The sequence below is a fragment of the Manis javanica genome, chromosome X (genome assembly GCF_040802235.1).
Source record: "Manis javanica isolate MJ-LG chromosome X, MJ_LKY, whole genome shotgun sequence".
Classification (NCBI taxonomy): Eukaryota; Metazoa; Chordata; class Mammalia; order Pholidota; family Manidae; genus Manis; species Manis javanica.
In genome coordinates, this window is record NC_133174.1 from 93,078,022 (window position 1) to 93,093,975 (window position 15,954).

The window sequence follows — 15,954 nt, forward strand, 5'->3', positions numbered from 1 at the left end:
TCGCCACCATCCAAAAGACAAACAACAACAAATGTTGGCGAGGTTGTGGAGAAAGGGGAACCCTCCTACACTGCTGGTGGGAGTGTAAATTAGTTTAACCATTGTGGAAAGCAGTACGGAGGTTCCTCAAAAAGCTCAAAATAGAAATACCATTTAACCCGGAATTCCACTTCTAGGAATTTACCCTAAGAATGCAGCAGCCCAGTTTGCAAAAGACAGATGCACCCCTATGTTTATTGCAGCACTATTTACATAGCCAAGAAATGGAAGCAACCTCAGTGTCCATCAGTAGATGAATGGAGAAAGAAGTTGTGGTACATATACGCAATGGAATACTATTCAGCCATAAGAAGAAAACAAATTCTACCATTTGCAACAACATGGATAGAGCTAGAGGGTATTATGCTCAGTGAAATAAGCCAGGCGGAGAAAGGCAAGTACCAAACGATTTCACTCATATGTGGTGTATAAGAACAAAGCAAAAACTGAAGGAACAAAACAGCAGCAGACTCACAGAGCCCAAGAATGTACTAACAGTTACCAAAGGGAAAGGGACTGTGGAGGATGGGGGGGAAGGGAGGGATAAGTGGGGTGGGGGAGAAGAAAGGGGGAATTACCATTAGCATGTATAATGTTGGGGGAGGCACGGGGAGGGCTGTGCAACACAGAGAAGACAAGTAGTGATTCTACAGCATCTTACTATGCTGATTGACAGTGACTGTAATGGGGTTTGTGGGGGAACTTGGTGAAGGGGGGAGTCTAGTAAACATAATGTTCCCCATATAATTGTAGATTAAAGATACCAAAATAAAATTAAAAAAGAAAAGAACTTCATTGGTTGCTCCATACTCTTGTCTGCTGGCTTATTTGTCACCTCTGAGACATGATCCTGGGAAAAACAGCTTTCTCAGCCGGTAACAGTAGTACATATATATAGTTTATAAATACACATACATATATTGGGGTGCATGCTTAAAAGTTTTCTTTAATTAAAAATAAGAATGGGTAAGTAAAAAATTCTTTTAGAGGACTATGTGCATCTTTTCCCCATCAGAAGAGTGTTTTAATGTCTTTGTTGGGGCGGGTGTTGGGAGTGGTTTAAGTAGGAGTGCAACATATTCAGATAGGTCCATTCATTTTATTTCAAAATAACAGTAATTGTTGATGATATAATATTCAGTTATATTCCACAAATATATTCTGAGTATGTCCTATGTAGCAAGCATTGCCCTAGGCTCTGGGGATATGATGGTGAATCTAAACAATCACTGTCCTTGACTTTATAGTGCAACATGGCTTAGTGGAAGAAGGCAGTTGTTGATCAGATAATAATACATTTATCTCATCCTAACTAGATCATAATATCATAAACAGACAAGTATTATGAAGGAAAAGTACAGCAGGCTACAGGAGGCTACAAGAGAATAAATCAAGGCACTTTCTCTATTCTGGGGTTATTCAGAAAGGTTGCTCTGATGAAGTGACATTTAAACTGGAGCCTGTGGGATTGATTGAATGGTTGACTTGAGAGAGAAAAGTGGCCTAGATGTAGGGAGGGCATGTGTGAGGGCCCTGGTGAGTGAAAGACAGTGCCACACAGGCACAGGTTCTCACACATTGGGGAAGGTTCAGAGATGGATCTGCCTGACAGAGTTGGAATGCGGCCTAATTGATTCCAGGAGCTCCATTGTTCGTTGATTTCAGGGGAAAAAAATCACGACTAGTTGGAGGTACCACAGGGTCCCAAGAGACAACAACAAAGGACCAGCTGGATGGTACCTTGCATTCTACCCCAGCAACATTAGTGGAATCCTCAGGTAACGCCCTCTATACTGTCCTCTAGAACGGTAAAGAGCAGTGTGCCTTCTGTGCCTGAGCTACAGCTGTGAAGCTTTTCTTTTGGATTCCCATGAGTATTTTCCGAGCAGTAGCCAGCTAGAGGGTCAAGTAATGTGTTGTGATTACTTATTTCCCTGACTGATTTGAAACAGGAGGATATTTGTGCCATCCTCTTAGCAGAAATAGAAGGTTTGGAGGTAAGGTAAATGAGGCAGGTAGAAATGGGGCCGGTGCCCCAGGTTGCAGAAGAGCTCAGTGGGAGGGCAATATTTGACAGTCCGTGGCCGCTGTGCCTATTAATGGGTGAGATAAGGGAAGGAGGACAAGCGAGGCCAGGGTTGGACACTGAGCACGAAAGAAGGGTGAGCGAGCCAGGTAGCGCTCTGAGCGCACGAGGGTCGGAGGCGGCTCACTGGGTCTCCAGCATCAAGAAAGGGGCCCGAGGAGGCGGCGCGGGCCCCGCCCCCTCCCCTGGCGGGCGCGGGCGCGAGACGCTGCGCGGCGGCAGTGGCGGGCGCGAGCGGCAGCTGTCAGGCCACCGAGGTCCAGGCTGCACTTGCTGCCCCACTGAGGTTGAGGAGGCAGCAGGAGCGGTGACGGTGTAGCCGAGGAGCCGGACTGGCAGCACGCAGAGCTGACCTGCCAGGCACCCGCGGCCCTCTCCGGTCTCTCCCATTGTAGTGGGTAAGGTGCCGGCGCGTGGGCAGGGAGAAGGGCTAACGCCCGGCCGACGCGGGAGGCCGGGAGGTGGGGGACCTGCGGGCAGAGAGAGAAAGGGAGGGCTGGGTGACCTCCGGGAGAGCTTGCCCTTTGGTAATGAGGCCTAGGAGCCACAGGGGTTAGAGCTGGGGAGTAGGTGAAGGTGGAGTGGGAGCGTTGCTGAGTAATCCAGAGCCCCTGCCAAAGCCCGGCAGTTAGATGCCGGGCTCTGTGGGGAGCGGGTGTGGCTCAGTGCGCATGCGCCACAGCCGCTCTTTCTAAAACCTGGGGGTGAGGTGAGAAGACCTGGGGCCAAGGTGTTGAACTATGAGTGACATCTCAGTTTTAGAATCCCCAACGCTAACAGCGCTCCTGTATCAAAGAGATGACAGCATTCCCGGTCTCCTAAGGAAGCTTCTTTTCCCTGTACCCTGCTCACTTAAAGTCACCCAAACCTTATCTACTTATATGCCTTCAGGCAGTCTATGTGGGAAGAAGTGGCCTGAAAACAGTGCCAAATTGCCATCTAGTGTGTCTTCAGGACCAGAGCCACAACGCTGTCATTGTGAGGATTGAATGGTTAAAGGTGAAATTCCACATTGCACCCTTCTAGTTGCATACAGGATGTAAATATGGATATAAATGTGGGAATAACATTTCAGTGGCATGACAGCTGTGGCATTTGGCGCTGATAACTTGTAACAAGCGGATTGCTTCTTAGCTCTACAAAATGAATCCAGTGCGTCAGAGGGCTTCCCGCTATGGAACCAGAAACCCACCCCCACAGCCCCCCTCCCCCACACAAAAGCATCAGGTCGTAGTGGAAACAACCTATACCATTTAAGACAGAGGGTCTCAAAGATCCAATCGTTTCTTACTTGTATTGATTTTCACATAGATTAAGGAAATCCCCACCCAGTTCTCCAGTGCAGTATTGCCAAATACTATGCCAGGAATCTATGGTGAGCTGAAGAGCCTCAGTGTTGTCACCACTGGATGGGCTTTCCCTGTAGCTTCAGCCATGGGTCCTCCCCTGCGCAGATGGCCGCCAGGGCCATTCTCAACAACTGCCTAACCCTCCCCTGCTGCTCTTGCCTCATCCCAACCCCCAGTACACATGCCCCTCAAGACTTGCTCCTGAACAATCTGAACTATGGATTTGAGCGTGATTCCACCCATGGCAACCGAACTGACGTTGCCAGTTCGCTTTTCTAGCTCTCTTCTCTCCTTCACACTAGTATGTACTATTTTCAAAGGTTCAACCTTTTTCTCATCATTGTACATCCTCCTCCCTCACCTCCAGCCCTACCTCCAAACACCCCCAACTAAATACAATAATTTAATAAGACTGTGTGGGTGCAGGCACAGCAGATTCAGAAGATTTCAAGTGTGTTGAAAAACAAAGCTAGGGAGTAAAAGTTACTTGAATTCCTAATTCACCTTACTGTTGAGACTTAGACCCCAAATGGGGGAAAGAAGTGAATGAACTATCCTTGGGTTAATGCTTGTTAATCTGTTTGGAGGTAGGAAAGGTGAATGTCATGTCTAGGATATTTGAGATTGGCTAAAACCAGATCTTTCTCTAAATAAGACCAAAATCAGAATAAACATTTTAGTCCAGATCCTAACCTGATATGGGACCTTTAACGGATGCCTAAGGGATTTGACTGGCCTATTAAATGTACTTAGGATTATCAAAGAATTCCTTTGCCTAGTTAATGCTATCTGCTTTTAAGGTTTGACTTAAATTGGGCATATTCCTGGGAGAGGGAAAATAATTACCTGATTTGCTTATATACTCTGCTAGTTCTTTTTAATTTGAGTATGTACTGAATGATGGTGTCACTGTCAGATGGTGATGGTGGGGATGCCAGCACCCACTGAAAACATGATATGGAGATAATTATTCTGCTCTTGTTTTTGATGGGAATGGAGAGATTTATATATTTATTTTTTAAATGTGAGGGAAGAGGGAGGGACACTGGAGCATTTCCACACTATCAACAGGTGAAATTCCCATTAAGTCTCATCTAGAAAGTGATCCATGAAAGTACATAACTTCTGCTCTTTTGGTCACCTTATACATAATAATATTTGGACACCTTACATAACTGTGCATCTCTTTTCTTTGGCATTAATTCAGAGGCATTAGTTCAGACACCTACCTGAACAGTTAATTCATAAGCAAACATTTGTTGATTATCCATATGCAGGACCCTGGTGCTGTGAGCAGGGACTTCAAAGACATATACAAACAAGGGCCTTATTATCCAGGAATTTAAAACTTAATTCTGTAGCGAAGATGTACTTGAGGAAAAAAAGATTTTGTTAACAAAATAAAGCAGTGTAATGATACCATTTCAACTGTAAACCATGAGATCTGAAGCTTATATGTTAATCTGTAAACTTGAGGGTAAGACCTTGTATTAAAAATGTGTACATTTCCAACAGTGTCTATACCCAGTGGGTGCTCAGTGATGAAGCTGTGCAAAGTAGATTAGGTAGGGAGAAACCAGAAAGGTGGGGAGAGAAGAACCAGGAAGCTTTCACAATAGACTAGATGCAAGGAGATGTGGGCCCAAATGAGAATGGTAACAGAGCACTGGAAAAGGATATGCTAAGGAAAAATGAGCAGGATTTGGTGACTGAAGGCAAGAAGACAAGTGTAAACTATATTCATTTCTACCTCCAGCAAAAAAGTGGGAGGTGGAGATAATAGAAAAGGGTGGAGAGTCACCTTAGTAAGGACACAGCACACAGTAGGTACTCAAATGTTTTCCCAAGCATTGGTAGCTAGATTGAACCAAGACCCTTAAGGTCCCTCCAGTGCCGAGGAGATTCTGTGGTGTATGCAAATGCTCAAAATTGTTGAGGAACAAGGCATTCTCAGGTATGGAAGAAAGAGAAAAGGAAGAATTGTTATCCTCCCACTGTAAGGCCCTTTCTGAGAAGGGTTAATGCCGAGTTGCAAAGCCCCCACAAGTAAATGAAAGGAGGTCAGGGAGCAAGAGAAACAAAAATCTCAAACTAAAAATGTCAATAAATGCTTTCCAATCTTTGCAAACTTCCTAAGTTTCTCATTTTCCCCCAAATCCTGTAAGTTATATAGGGAGGTATACTCAGCTCTGTTTTTATATAGGAAGATATTGAAACACAGAAAGTTTACATAACTTGCCCATGTCCATAAAATAAATGAATGATGTAGTAGCAATGCAGACTTGTCTCCTGACTGCTGCCAGCCCAGTGCACTTGCCACTAAAGCACATCACTTTTCCTTCCTTTTCCCTGGGATGGAGCCTATGTACTCAGAAGTTCTGTGCACATGTGACCACATAGGGAATGGACAACCAACTGCAGCTTTATCTTTGACAGTGATTAATACTCATCAGGGTTCCTGGAGCTGAGCATTTGGTTCCCATATATACTCAGTCCTTGAGCCATCATTTGACTTTACCCACAGCTGAGAAAGTAGAGTTAGTGAGTTGTTTAATGATGTGAACACCTGTTTACTAGGAATTCAAGGAATCTCATTCGGCATGGGACCTTAATACTATCAGTATTGTGCCCAAATTTGTACTTCCTTCCTGTTACTTTTTTAAGTGAGAGTCCAAGAGTTCTGCTCTGTAAAATTATCCTGCAGACCAGTATAAAAAATAAAGAAGTGTGCTAACACTTGTTTCATCTCCATTTAAAGAAATGTTTGTTACATGAGCTTGTTCCAAGGACAGCAACTTGAAAGCAGGATAAAAAGGGGGGGGGGCGACAAAACCCAGGAATTTTAGGAAACTTGAGAATTTTTTAGAATAGATATGGACCAAGAAAGAGGATAAAGCCTATCAATTTAGAAGACATTTTTAAATTCATAATTACTGATTTAGATCTCTAATGAATACCTTATATGCCTTTTCTATATTTGAAAAAAATAACATGGGGTTATTAAGCAGTAGAGAATTCTTAAAAGCTTCTTTATTCCTCAGTAAGAAAGCACACTCAGCAAATCTAGGACTTTTTTTCTTTTTTTTAATTGAAGTATCATTGATATCCAATCTTATGAAGGTTTCACATGAACAACATTGTGGTTTCAACATTCACCCATATTATCAAGTCCTCACCCCCTGCCCATTGTAGTCATTATCAGCATAGTAAGATGCTAAAGATTGACCAGTACTCTTGATGCTACTTATATAAGATTCTTGACATACTAAGTGTAATGTTAAGTGAAGTTGTGTTTGAATTTAATAAATCCAGCTAAATACTAAAATCTGTATTCAAGACAGATAATCAAAGTTATTAGCCAAGAGTAAAATAATTAGCCAAGATAATACATTGTAAACACGAAATCCCCAACCATAACTTTTTCTTCTTTGATTTTGTGGAATCAATTACAGAGGCAACCTGGAGGCAGATTGGTGAGTAAAATACCAAGATTTCTTGGAGATGGGAACATTGGTGGTATAAAGGGAAGTTTCGTGTCTGACTTAGCATTTCAACATATCTTAGACTCCTCTGTGCTTTCCCTTTCCTGAATATCATCCACTGTGAATAAAATGCACTTTCTTTGATTTGCTTTTACTTTGAATGGAGAGTTCAATGGAAAGACAATATAAAACTTTAAAAATTATATAAAACATGTTCAAGTAAGGATAGGCTACAGTTCTTGCAATAAAATTATTTTGTCCATGTTATGCATTTGTAGCATTTTGAACTCTTAGATATATTTATGAAAAGCATCCTCTGTAAGTAAGTTAAGGTTGGTCTGTTAATTTTTTCCTGGCTTGAGTATTCATTATATCTATAGCCTTAACTTTATTTTATTATAGATTTTTTAAAATAATGTTTCCCAAACTGTTTTTTAGAACCCTCAGAAGAAAGACTAAAGCAACAGCAAGAAAAATTAAAAGACTAAAACTGACAAAGACCCAACTGGATAGGTTTATATTCTACACTCAACCTGGTAGGTATATATTTTACATTTTGTCACTTGATCTTTTAAAAAATGAATATTTAGAAAAATATATAGTTAGTACACATGCACACCAGCATAATTTTAAGGACTAGTGAGGCTTTTCTTAATTACATTTCAAACGTGTATGCCTTCAGAAGCTCTTTTGCATGTGCTCTTTTGATTAGTAATTAGTTTTCATCTCTTTGAGTCTCTTGCATAATAACACCCAATTAACACGTCATTGTTGTGTTCCCATAATGGACCTAGTGTGAAAGTACGTAACAGAATCTAGCAGTTGTTCATTAAACATTTGATCTTTTTGTTTTGAGATGCATTCTAGATAGTCCATATATAATGTTGTGAAGGTAAAGAGAAGGACACTGGATAATTATTAGCATTTTCGCATTACGGTATGTTTTCACTGGTGCATTATGGAATTAGAACCTAAATCCTAAAATTAATAAGCTATTCAAGATTTTCTTCCTGAATGATAGCTGTTATAATGGTACTATCAACAGTCAATTAAGTGCCATTATTCCATGAAGAAAATATGGAAGATCCTTTGCTTGTGAGGGTATCTCTATCAGTGCAAATATAATAGGGCAAGTGGCCACAGAAATGTGGCCTTTTTCTCTCTTCCAAGTTCTGGAGTCCAGTCGAATTCTAGCCTAAACCTCTACTGACAGAATCAAGGTTCCAGCTGATGCAGCTTTCTCTCCTCAGTAATTCTTGGGTCCATCGTGAACTGACTTCAAACCCCAAATCAATCTCATAATATTTACATCTTGTTTGGAACTGTCCAGATAGGTAGCTAATATGGTTACACATTTGAATGGCATTCCTCTTCTAGGCTCTCTTGCCTACAGTAGGGTCAAAACTGAATCAGATTATAGCACCATCTGCTACTCCGTTTACCCATGGCATTCAGCCATTTTCCTGGCACAGGCAAGCACCCTCAGGAAAACAATACCTTTTTTCCCCCTTGTGCAAAAAGAGTTTTATTCCTTCTGCTGTTCTATATCAGTTAATGAGCATGAATCAAGAGAAGTTAAATAGAGGACCTCGAAATTCAGAGAAATTTACTATGAAGTTGATTTCATTTTCAGATTTAACTGTTTTCCCTCCTACTTTTTCTTTTATTTTCAGGTTTTCTTGGTTATAAACTCCTCTCTATCTGGTGCTGCAACAATGAGTGGGAAATCCTTGCTCTTAAAAGTCATTCTCTTGGGTGATGGTGGAGTTGGGAAAAGTTCGCTTATGAACCGTTATGTAACCAATAAATTTGACTCCCAGGCTTTTCACACCATAGGGGTAGAGTTCTTAAATCGGGATCTGGAGGTAGATGGACGTTTTGTAACTCTCCAGATCTGGGACACTGCAGGGCAGGAACGCTTCAAGAGCCTTAGGACACCCTTCTACAGGGGAGCAGACTGCTGCCTCTTGACCTTCAGCGTGGATGATCGGCAGAGCTTCGAGAACCTTGGCAACTGGCAGAAAGAATTCATCTACTATGCAGATGTGAAAGACCCTGAGCACTTCCCATTTGTAGTTCTGGGTAACAAGGTAGACAAAGAGGATAGGCAAGTGACTACTGAGGAGGCACAAGCCTGGTGCATGGAGAATGGGGACTACCCTTACCTAGAAACAAGTGCCAAAGATGATACAAATGTGACAGTGGCCTTTGAAGAAGCTGTCAGACAGGTGTTGGCTGTAGAGGAACAGCTGGAGCATTGCATGTTAGGTCACACTATTGACTTGAACAGTGGCTCCAAAGCAGGATCTTCATGCTGTTAAAGTAGGAAGCCTTTTTAAAGTGTGCCCCAAATTGGCCAGTCATAGTGTAAGAATAACTGTGCCCCTCTAAGAGTGCACACACGCACAAAAAGGATGAGAGTTAAGGTTGTGCTTGTTAAACAGAGCCCTTCAAATTGAAGTTGTAGAGCAATTTTAAAAAAAGCTTTATCAAGCCAAGTGTATTTTGCGTGATTTCTTGCTATTTCCTTCTTGTGTGTATCAGGACATTTCAGAAAGCTTTAGTCCTGAGAGATTTAGATATTTTTCAAATCACAGTTTAAACTTAGAACCCAGCCGCATGAAGGAGATAAAGAGCTAAAGCTATCCCTTAAAGCATTCCATTAATCAAGTAAGAAATGTCAGCATCAACTCTTGCCAAGCAGTTTCCAACACTTCTGCCAAAGGAAAAAATATAAGACTCTGAACTATATTACAATGAAGAATAATAATGCAAAAAAGATGTCCTAAGCTTGAATTAGGAAGAGGTTGTGATAATTAGGAATGAAAAATATAATGATGTACCCTGCCTTGTTTAAGTCCTTATATGTGGTTTGTTCCTATCTGAGCTTTTCAGAAAATACCATCTCAATAAGAGATGCACTGATGACACTGGGAATTGATTTTTTTCTCCTTGTGTTTGAAGTACCTTGTGAATTGATTATGCTTAAGTATATGCCAACCATCCTTGCAAATAAGTGAGTGGTCTGCTTTTACTTCAGAAGTCTACTTTTGCTGCATAGGGATGTTGCTTGTCTGACAACCTCTTACCAATTCAGAAATGCTGCTTAGTATATGGCTTTGGATGCAGCGCTCTCTGCTCCCAACTTGGATGGTCCTTTGATCCACCATGCTGTGCTCTCAGAGAAGGCTTCTGAAAACATTAGGGGATAACAGGCTTTTCTCACAAGGTTCCTTTACTCCCATATTTACTGTAGGAGAAGGAACTGATTTCTTGTATATTGTAACTGTATGTTCAGCTGGGAAAACTAGGATATTGAAGATAACAAGAGAGCAGACTCTAACCCAGTGTTAGAATGGATTTCTCATAATTAGAGCTGTCAAACAGTGGAATAGACTGCCTTAATAGTGAACTCCCCTTTAGTGAAAGTATTCAAGAAGATGCTGGATGACCATCTGCTAAAATGCCATAAAAAGAATTTCTGTACTGCCTAGATATTTGGTTGAAGCTCCCTTCCAACTCTAAGTTCTATGAATTTGTAAGCTACGAACTGTATTTCAGTGCTCTGCTAGAGTTAAGAGATGTATCTTAAGGCAACAGCTGAGACTATGGAGAGGGACTTTTTAAAAATTCTTAAACTATTCTGTTATCAGCATATAATAGCAATTATATGGCTCTTTCTTTTGCTTTTGTGCCATGGTAGGAAAAATTCTTGAGCTCTGAGGAGTCATTATGTGTCCTGATAAAAGCACCCTAAAGATATTGTATTAAAATATTAAAAATGGTTTGTCAAATTTTGATTACTGTGACTGCCAGCTATGTATTATATTATGAATATGCAGTCTAGTTTCTGTTGGTTGATGTTTGTTCTGCATTGCTTTTAATACATACTTTTAAAACATCTAAGATCAAAATAGTGACCCAAGGTCATGAGGGACAGTTAGAAACGAACCCAAAGAGACCTAGGCCAGGGAGGAAGTGGGTGCTTTCACAGGAATATATCCTAGAACTCGCCATTGTAGCCACATATGGAATCAGTCTTACATGTGAGACCTTATGTGCTTTAAGAGGTCTGGGACTTTTTGGCCACATAGACAAGTGGAAGGTGATATTTTAATGCAGTCATACTCAGTATTTCCAATTTAAATATAGTTCTGACCCCATTGTCCAACTAACTTTGATGTCAGAAGTCAAAGCCAGAACGGGAACCCCATAGCTCTTAGGCATTGGTCCCTATTTTGCCTATGCTTATAGCCAGCCACATGGTTTCCAAGTTCTATGATAATTTTGCTATAATCATGTTAAGGTAAAAATCCGTATGTCGAGGCTGTTAAATGCTAATTGTTTTTAAGTGCATGAGATCTGGGGCTTTCTCTTTCTACTTGCACTCTGCATATAATAGTTTCTATTTGTAGATCTCGGGCCTTCATAAATACCTCTGTCTACTCACAGAAGTACATCAGAATGGCATGTGGTCATTTAAGTAAAAAAATTATGTGTGTATCACGTTCATAGGCCTCCTGTCCATCCAAAACAAATATTAATTTTATTGGCAGGTCAACTGAAGCCCCTTTCCTCTTAGCCATACCAATTTTTTTTTTTGCAAAATCACTACACAATATCTTAATGAAACCACTTCACATTAAGTGACAAAAACAGTGGCACTTTGGTGAGTAACACTCAGCGGGGTGCTGACATTAGTTTGAGTAAGATTAAAAAACACCAAAGGCTGAAATGTGTGAGTACCAAGAACTGTGCTTAGAACCAAGAATATGGGCTTAGAAATTGTGTACCCTAGAATTTTTAGTGCAATATTTTCATTAGGTTCATTATTTTTTTAATGAACACTAGATTTTTTTGAGTGGGATACTTCTAATTGGAACTATACTGGTTTCCAATGATCCATTAAACCATCATACAGAGTATTTATTTGGTTTATTTTCATGTATTGGACTAACATTCAGGGGGCCTCAGAGTCTGTGTGTCTTCAATGGTTTGATGAATTTCAGGTTAATTTGTGCCTGCCTCAGCCATGTCTAATTTACCGTGAGGTATTCCACAATCCTCTCGTTGCAGGTGCTGCTAAAAACTCAAAATTGTGTATCCTATATTTTATCTCAACTGTAAAAATTCATCTGTGTTAAAGTAAATAAAAAGTGCACTTTGAATAACCAGTGTACAATGTTGTGCTTCTCTCTCTTTCTCTTTTGAGCAACTGGTGGGCATGACAAACAGTACTTATCAATCAAGTCACTCTTTCAGTCTGCCCTGCATGTGGCCTCTGGATCATTTTTCATATGGCATTTCAGGAAGCCACTACCTAGTGGTGACACAGATGTTGTTCTACTGACTGGGAAACATAAGATTAAGGTGGGTAGGTTCCTTTTACTTTATGCCACTTTTTAATGCATGAAGAGTATTGGGACTACAAATTAAATCTTGACTCTCCACTCTATTTCTTCATTATAATTTAAAACAAATGTTAAGCCATCACAAAATATAAACAGAATACACATATTCCCTTTATTTTCTTGACCGGCATACTGTCTCTATCTTAGGAGAACATGAAAATAACAAAGCAGAAAATAAAAAATAGTTTTGTTAAATATTCTATTCTCTTGCTTCTCACATATTACACTTGAAAGATACTTGCATTAGCATCACATGGTTTGAATATACATAGGGTGGCTTTTAAATTACAGACACAGGTCTCTCCATAGCACATATTTCATTACACTGGTTCCATCCTTCACAGATTTAGCCCACTTCTCCCTTCCGTCTACTTTGCCTATGGGATCTTTGGGCAGTAAAATCACAGGGGAAAAAAAACCTTTTATTTTTATTTTTTTTTACCTCATTTACTGTTTCCATCCCTAAGGATAATCATTAAACAAATTATCAGATCATGCTTCAAATACAGCACCTGAAATCCTGTTAGTGAGGCTATAATAATGCAACTTTCAAGCTATAGAAAGTCATAGATTTATAAGCCTCTTAAAAAGGACATGCTCATACAAATCTGGTATTTTAGAAAGAAAAAGCTAGCTTTTTTCTTTTGCTGTTTCTGTTTGATTCCCACTCCAGTAGGAAATCTCCTCTTTATATTTTAAGAACTAGTATACATTCTCTGTTTGGAAACAGTTTGGCTATGACCCTTCCAGGAAGTGGAAGGTGTGGAATAGATGGTTTCTCTTCAGTTCTATAACTGAATTTTTAAAACACAATAGAAAATCGAGGCATTGATTTGAGTAATTTCAGGAAGCGAGTTGGGGAGGGCCTCTCTACTTTAATTTCAATTGCCTAAGTAGTTCTAGGTACAACAATTTTTTTTTACCTCAGTGATCAAGATAAGCATTTCATGTTTTTCTATCTTTGCTATGGAAATATAGATTCATTACAGTGGAGTGTTTTTCTTACACTTGATTTTAGGGCATGTAAATTGTGATACACCTTTTGATAAAATGTTGATTATGTGCATGATTTTTTGGAAACTCGTCTTTTTTTCCCAGCTTTATCAAAGTACAATTGACAAATAAAAATTCTATATATTTAAGGTGCTCAGCTTGCCAGTTTGATATATGTATACACTGAAAAAATCACCACACTCAAGCTAACTAACATATCCATTTTATCTTTTTAATTTCCTCAAATTACCATTACCAATAAAGCTACCACTCTCCTCCTTTCTCTTTAAGAGAAGGAAGAGGTAATGATAGAAGCTAGGCATAGTTCAAGAATGAAAGGTTATTAAATGTCCCCTTATTGACATGTTTGCAAACACTGGTGAGCAGGGATCTGCCTTTTATTTTGTTGGTAGAGGGGCGATGTTTGTGTCAGAGTTTTTTGAGGTTGGGAGGGTCTGTTTAGTGCTTTCCCAATGAGAATAAATATCTTCACAGCTCAAGATGTGAAGATACTGTCACCTTTAGGAACTACTGTGGTGATCTGTGTGTCTTTGTGAACTGCTTTGTCTTCTCCAAGACAACAGAGAAAATTTTGATTCAGCCATATTTAAGTGCCTTTTTAAATGATGGATTTTGTGAGTAAAAGTATGTGTATTTTTGAGTAATCTGTCAGTTCTTTCATGCTCTATGAACTAAAGGTAAATGCATAATGAGTCTCACTATAGCACTCCTGAATCTTAACCAGGCATGCCAAGCTGTGCTTCTTCTACTTAACTGATTGATAAGAAGGTATCAAGAAACACTGCCTTAATGAAAGAAATAATTCTTAATTCAACATTAGCTGTGGTGATTAGAGTAAAAATACAAATCATGCCTTCCTCTGGTGCATTTGTGAGGATGCAAGAGACAGGCTTATCTCTTCTCTTTTCTCTCTTCTTGTTCCTGGCTGCCTTTTCAGTATAAAGTCTGGTGATAGATCAACAAGTCTTGGTATAACGTTTGAATTGTCTCTTTTTCCATTTATTCCCAACAGGAAAATAATGTTACCAGTAGACACTTTAAACCTTTGTCTTTATTTTTTTTTTCTGATTACAAAAGTTACACACATCCATGATAAAACAAACAGCTAAGCTACAGAAGAAAAGAAACAGAAAAAATAAGAAAAGAAAAATAATCTGTAATCCTACTGCCATGGGATAACCAGATTTTCACTTGTTAATGTATATTTTAATATATTTATATAATAAAGAAAATTGACGGTATACCACACACTCTGATTATAGTCTTTTTCACTTAATATATACTGAACTTTTCTCTAAATCAGTATATATTCTTCTAGGGACTATAGTTAATGCTTGTATAATATTTTACTGAAGGATTTACCATAATCTATGTAATCCAACACTATTGCTAGACATTTAGGTTTTTTCCAACCGTCTCCTCTTTATAAAATCAAACAGCAATAAATGGCCCTAATATTAATATTAATTCATATCTTTGTTATTTCCTATAAGTAAAATTTCTGGATCAAAGATTATGAATATTTTAATGGCTTTTAATATATATTGGCAAATTGTTCTCTAGAAAATTGTCCCAAATTACATCAATATTATGTAATGGAGTAAGAGGAGGTCTATTTTTCTAAGCACTCAATCACTCATGGAATATTATCTTCCTTTTTAACCACATCTGCCCAATGCAATAGATGAAAAATGATCTCATGTTTTGATTTCCATTTCTTTCATTCTTTGAGAATGAATAACTGTTCATATATTTATTGACCATTTTTATTTTTTTTCTTGAGTGAATAACCCATTCTGATCCTTTGCCCATTTGGGTGGGGAACTTTCGTTTTTGTTTCTTATTGATTTCTAGAAACTCTTTTTTAATATCATGGGTATTAACGTTTGATCATATCCATATTACTGGTTTTCTGCAATCCTCTCACATATCTCTTCCTTTTTAATTTTGTTTAAGGTGTTTTAAAAAATACCAATATATTATTGAAAGAATCATGTTCTAATAAAATAAAAAAACTTAGGTGGGTGGAAGAGAGCAATGCCTGCTTGATCTATCCTTTTTTCCAGACCACATTTGAGACCATGTAGTTATTTTTGTTTAGAAAGGTTATGAGTCTAAGCTTGTGTCACCATGATAAAAAAATTGGTAGAAGCAAAATAGTCATTCATCCAGCTTCTCTATCTGTCGAATGGCTTGTTTGATTTGGGTTTATTGTTGTTACTTTAATGAACCAATCATTCTGAAATATTGCACAAATGCAGTAATAGTAACAGTTCAGTTTTTACCCACAAGAGGGCATTAAAGACCAGTTAATGTTCTGCCATAGACTAAAAGTAGAGAAGACTGAAAGAGCTGAAAAGGCCCCTAGAAATCATCCATTTAGTTCACCTCTCCTTTATTTTGTATACAGGAAAACTGACTTCTAGAGGGGTGAAATGACTTGTTCAAGGTTGCAGAATTGCCTAGCCAGAGAGCTGAGTCCTAGGGACTTTCCAGTTTACCGTACTGTGATTAAGGCACAAACTATAAATATACATATGGTCCTGACTTAACAACGGTTTGACTTAATGATT

General features: G+C 39.1%; 1 protein-coding gene across 2 annotated transcripts; it reads left to right on the plus strand.

Moving 5' to 3' along the window:
- Nucleotides 1-2,306: 2,306 nt before the first annotated feature.
- Nucleotides 2,307-12,125, plus strand: RAB9B (RAB9B, member RAS oncogene family). 2 transcript variants are annotated; one of them, XM_017676145.3, is made up of 4 exons: nucleotides 2,307-2,523; nucleotides 6,927-6,947; nucleotides 7,395-7,492; nucleotides 8,630-12,125. In XM_017676145.3, exon 4 carries the CDS (start codon nucleotides 8,672-8,674, stop codon nucleotides 9,275-9,277), a length of 606 nt encoding a protein of 201 aa, XP_017531634.1. In that variant the 5' UTR covers nucleotides 2,307-2,523; nucleotides 6,927-6,947; nucleotides 7,395-7,492; nucleotides 8,630-8,671; the 3' UTR covers nucleotides 9,278-12,125. The 2 variants fall into 2 exon arrangements, with proteins under 2 accessions (XP_017531634.1, XP_017531633.1); XM_017676144.3 differs by lacking the exon at nucleotides 6,927-6,947.
- The last annotated feature ends 3,829 nt before the right edge of the window (nucleotides 12,126-15,954 follow it).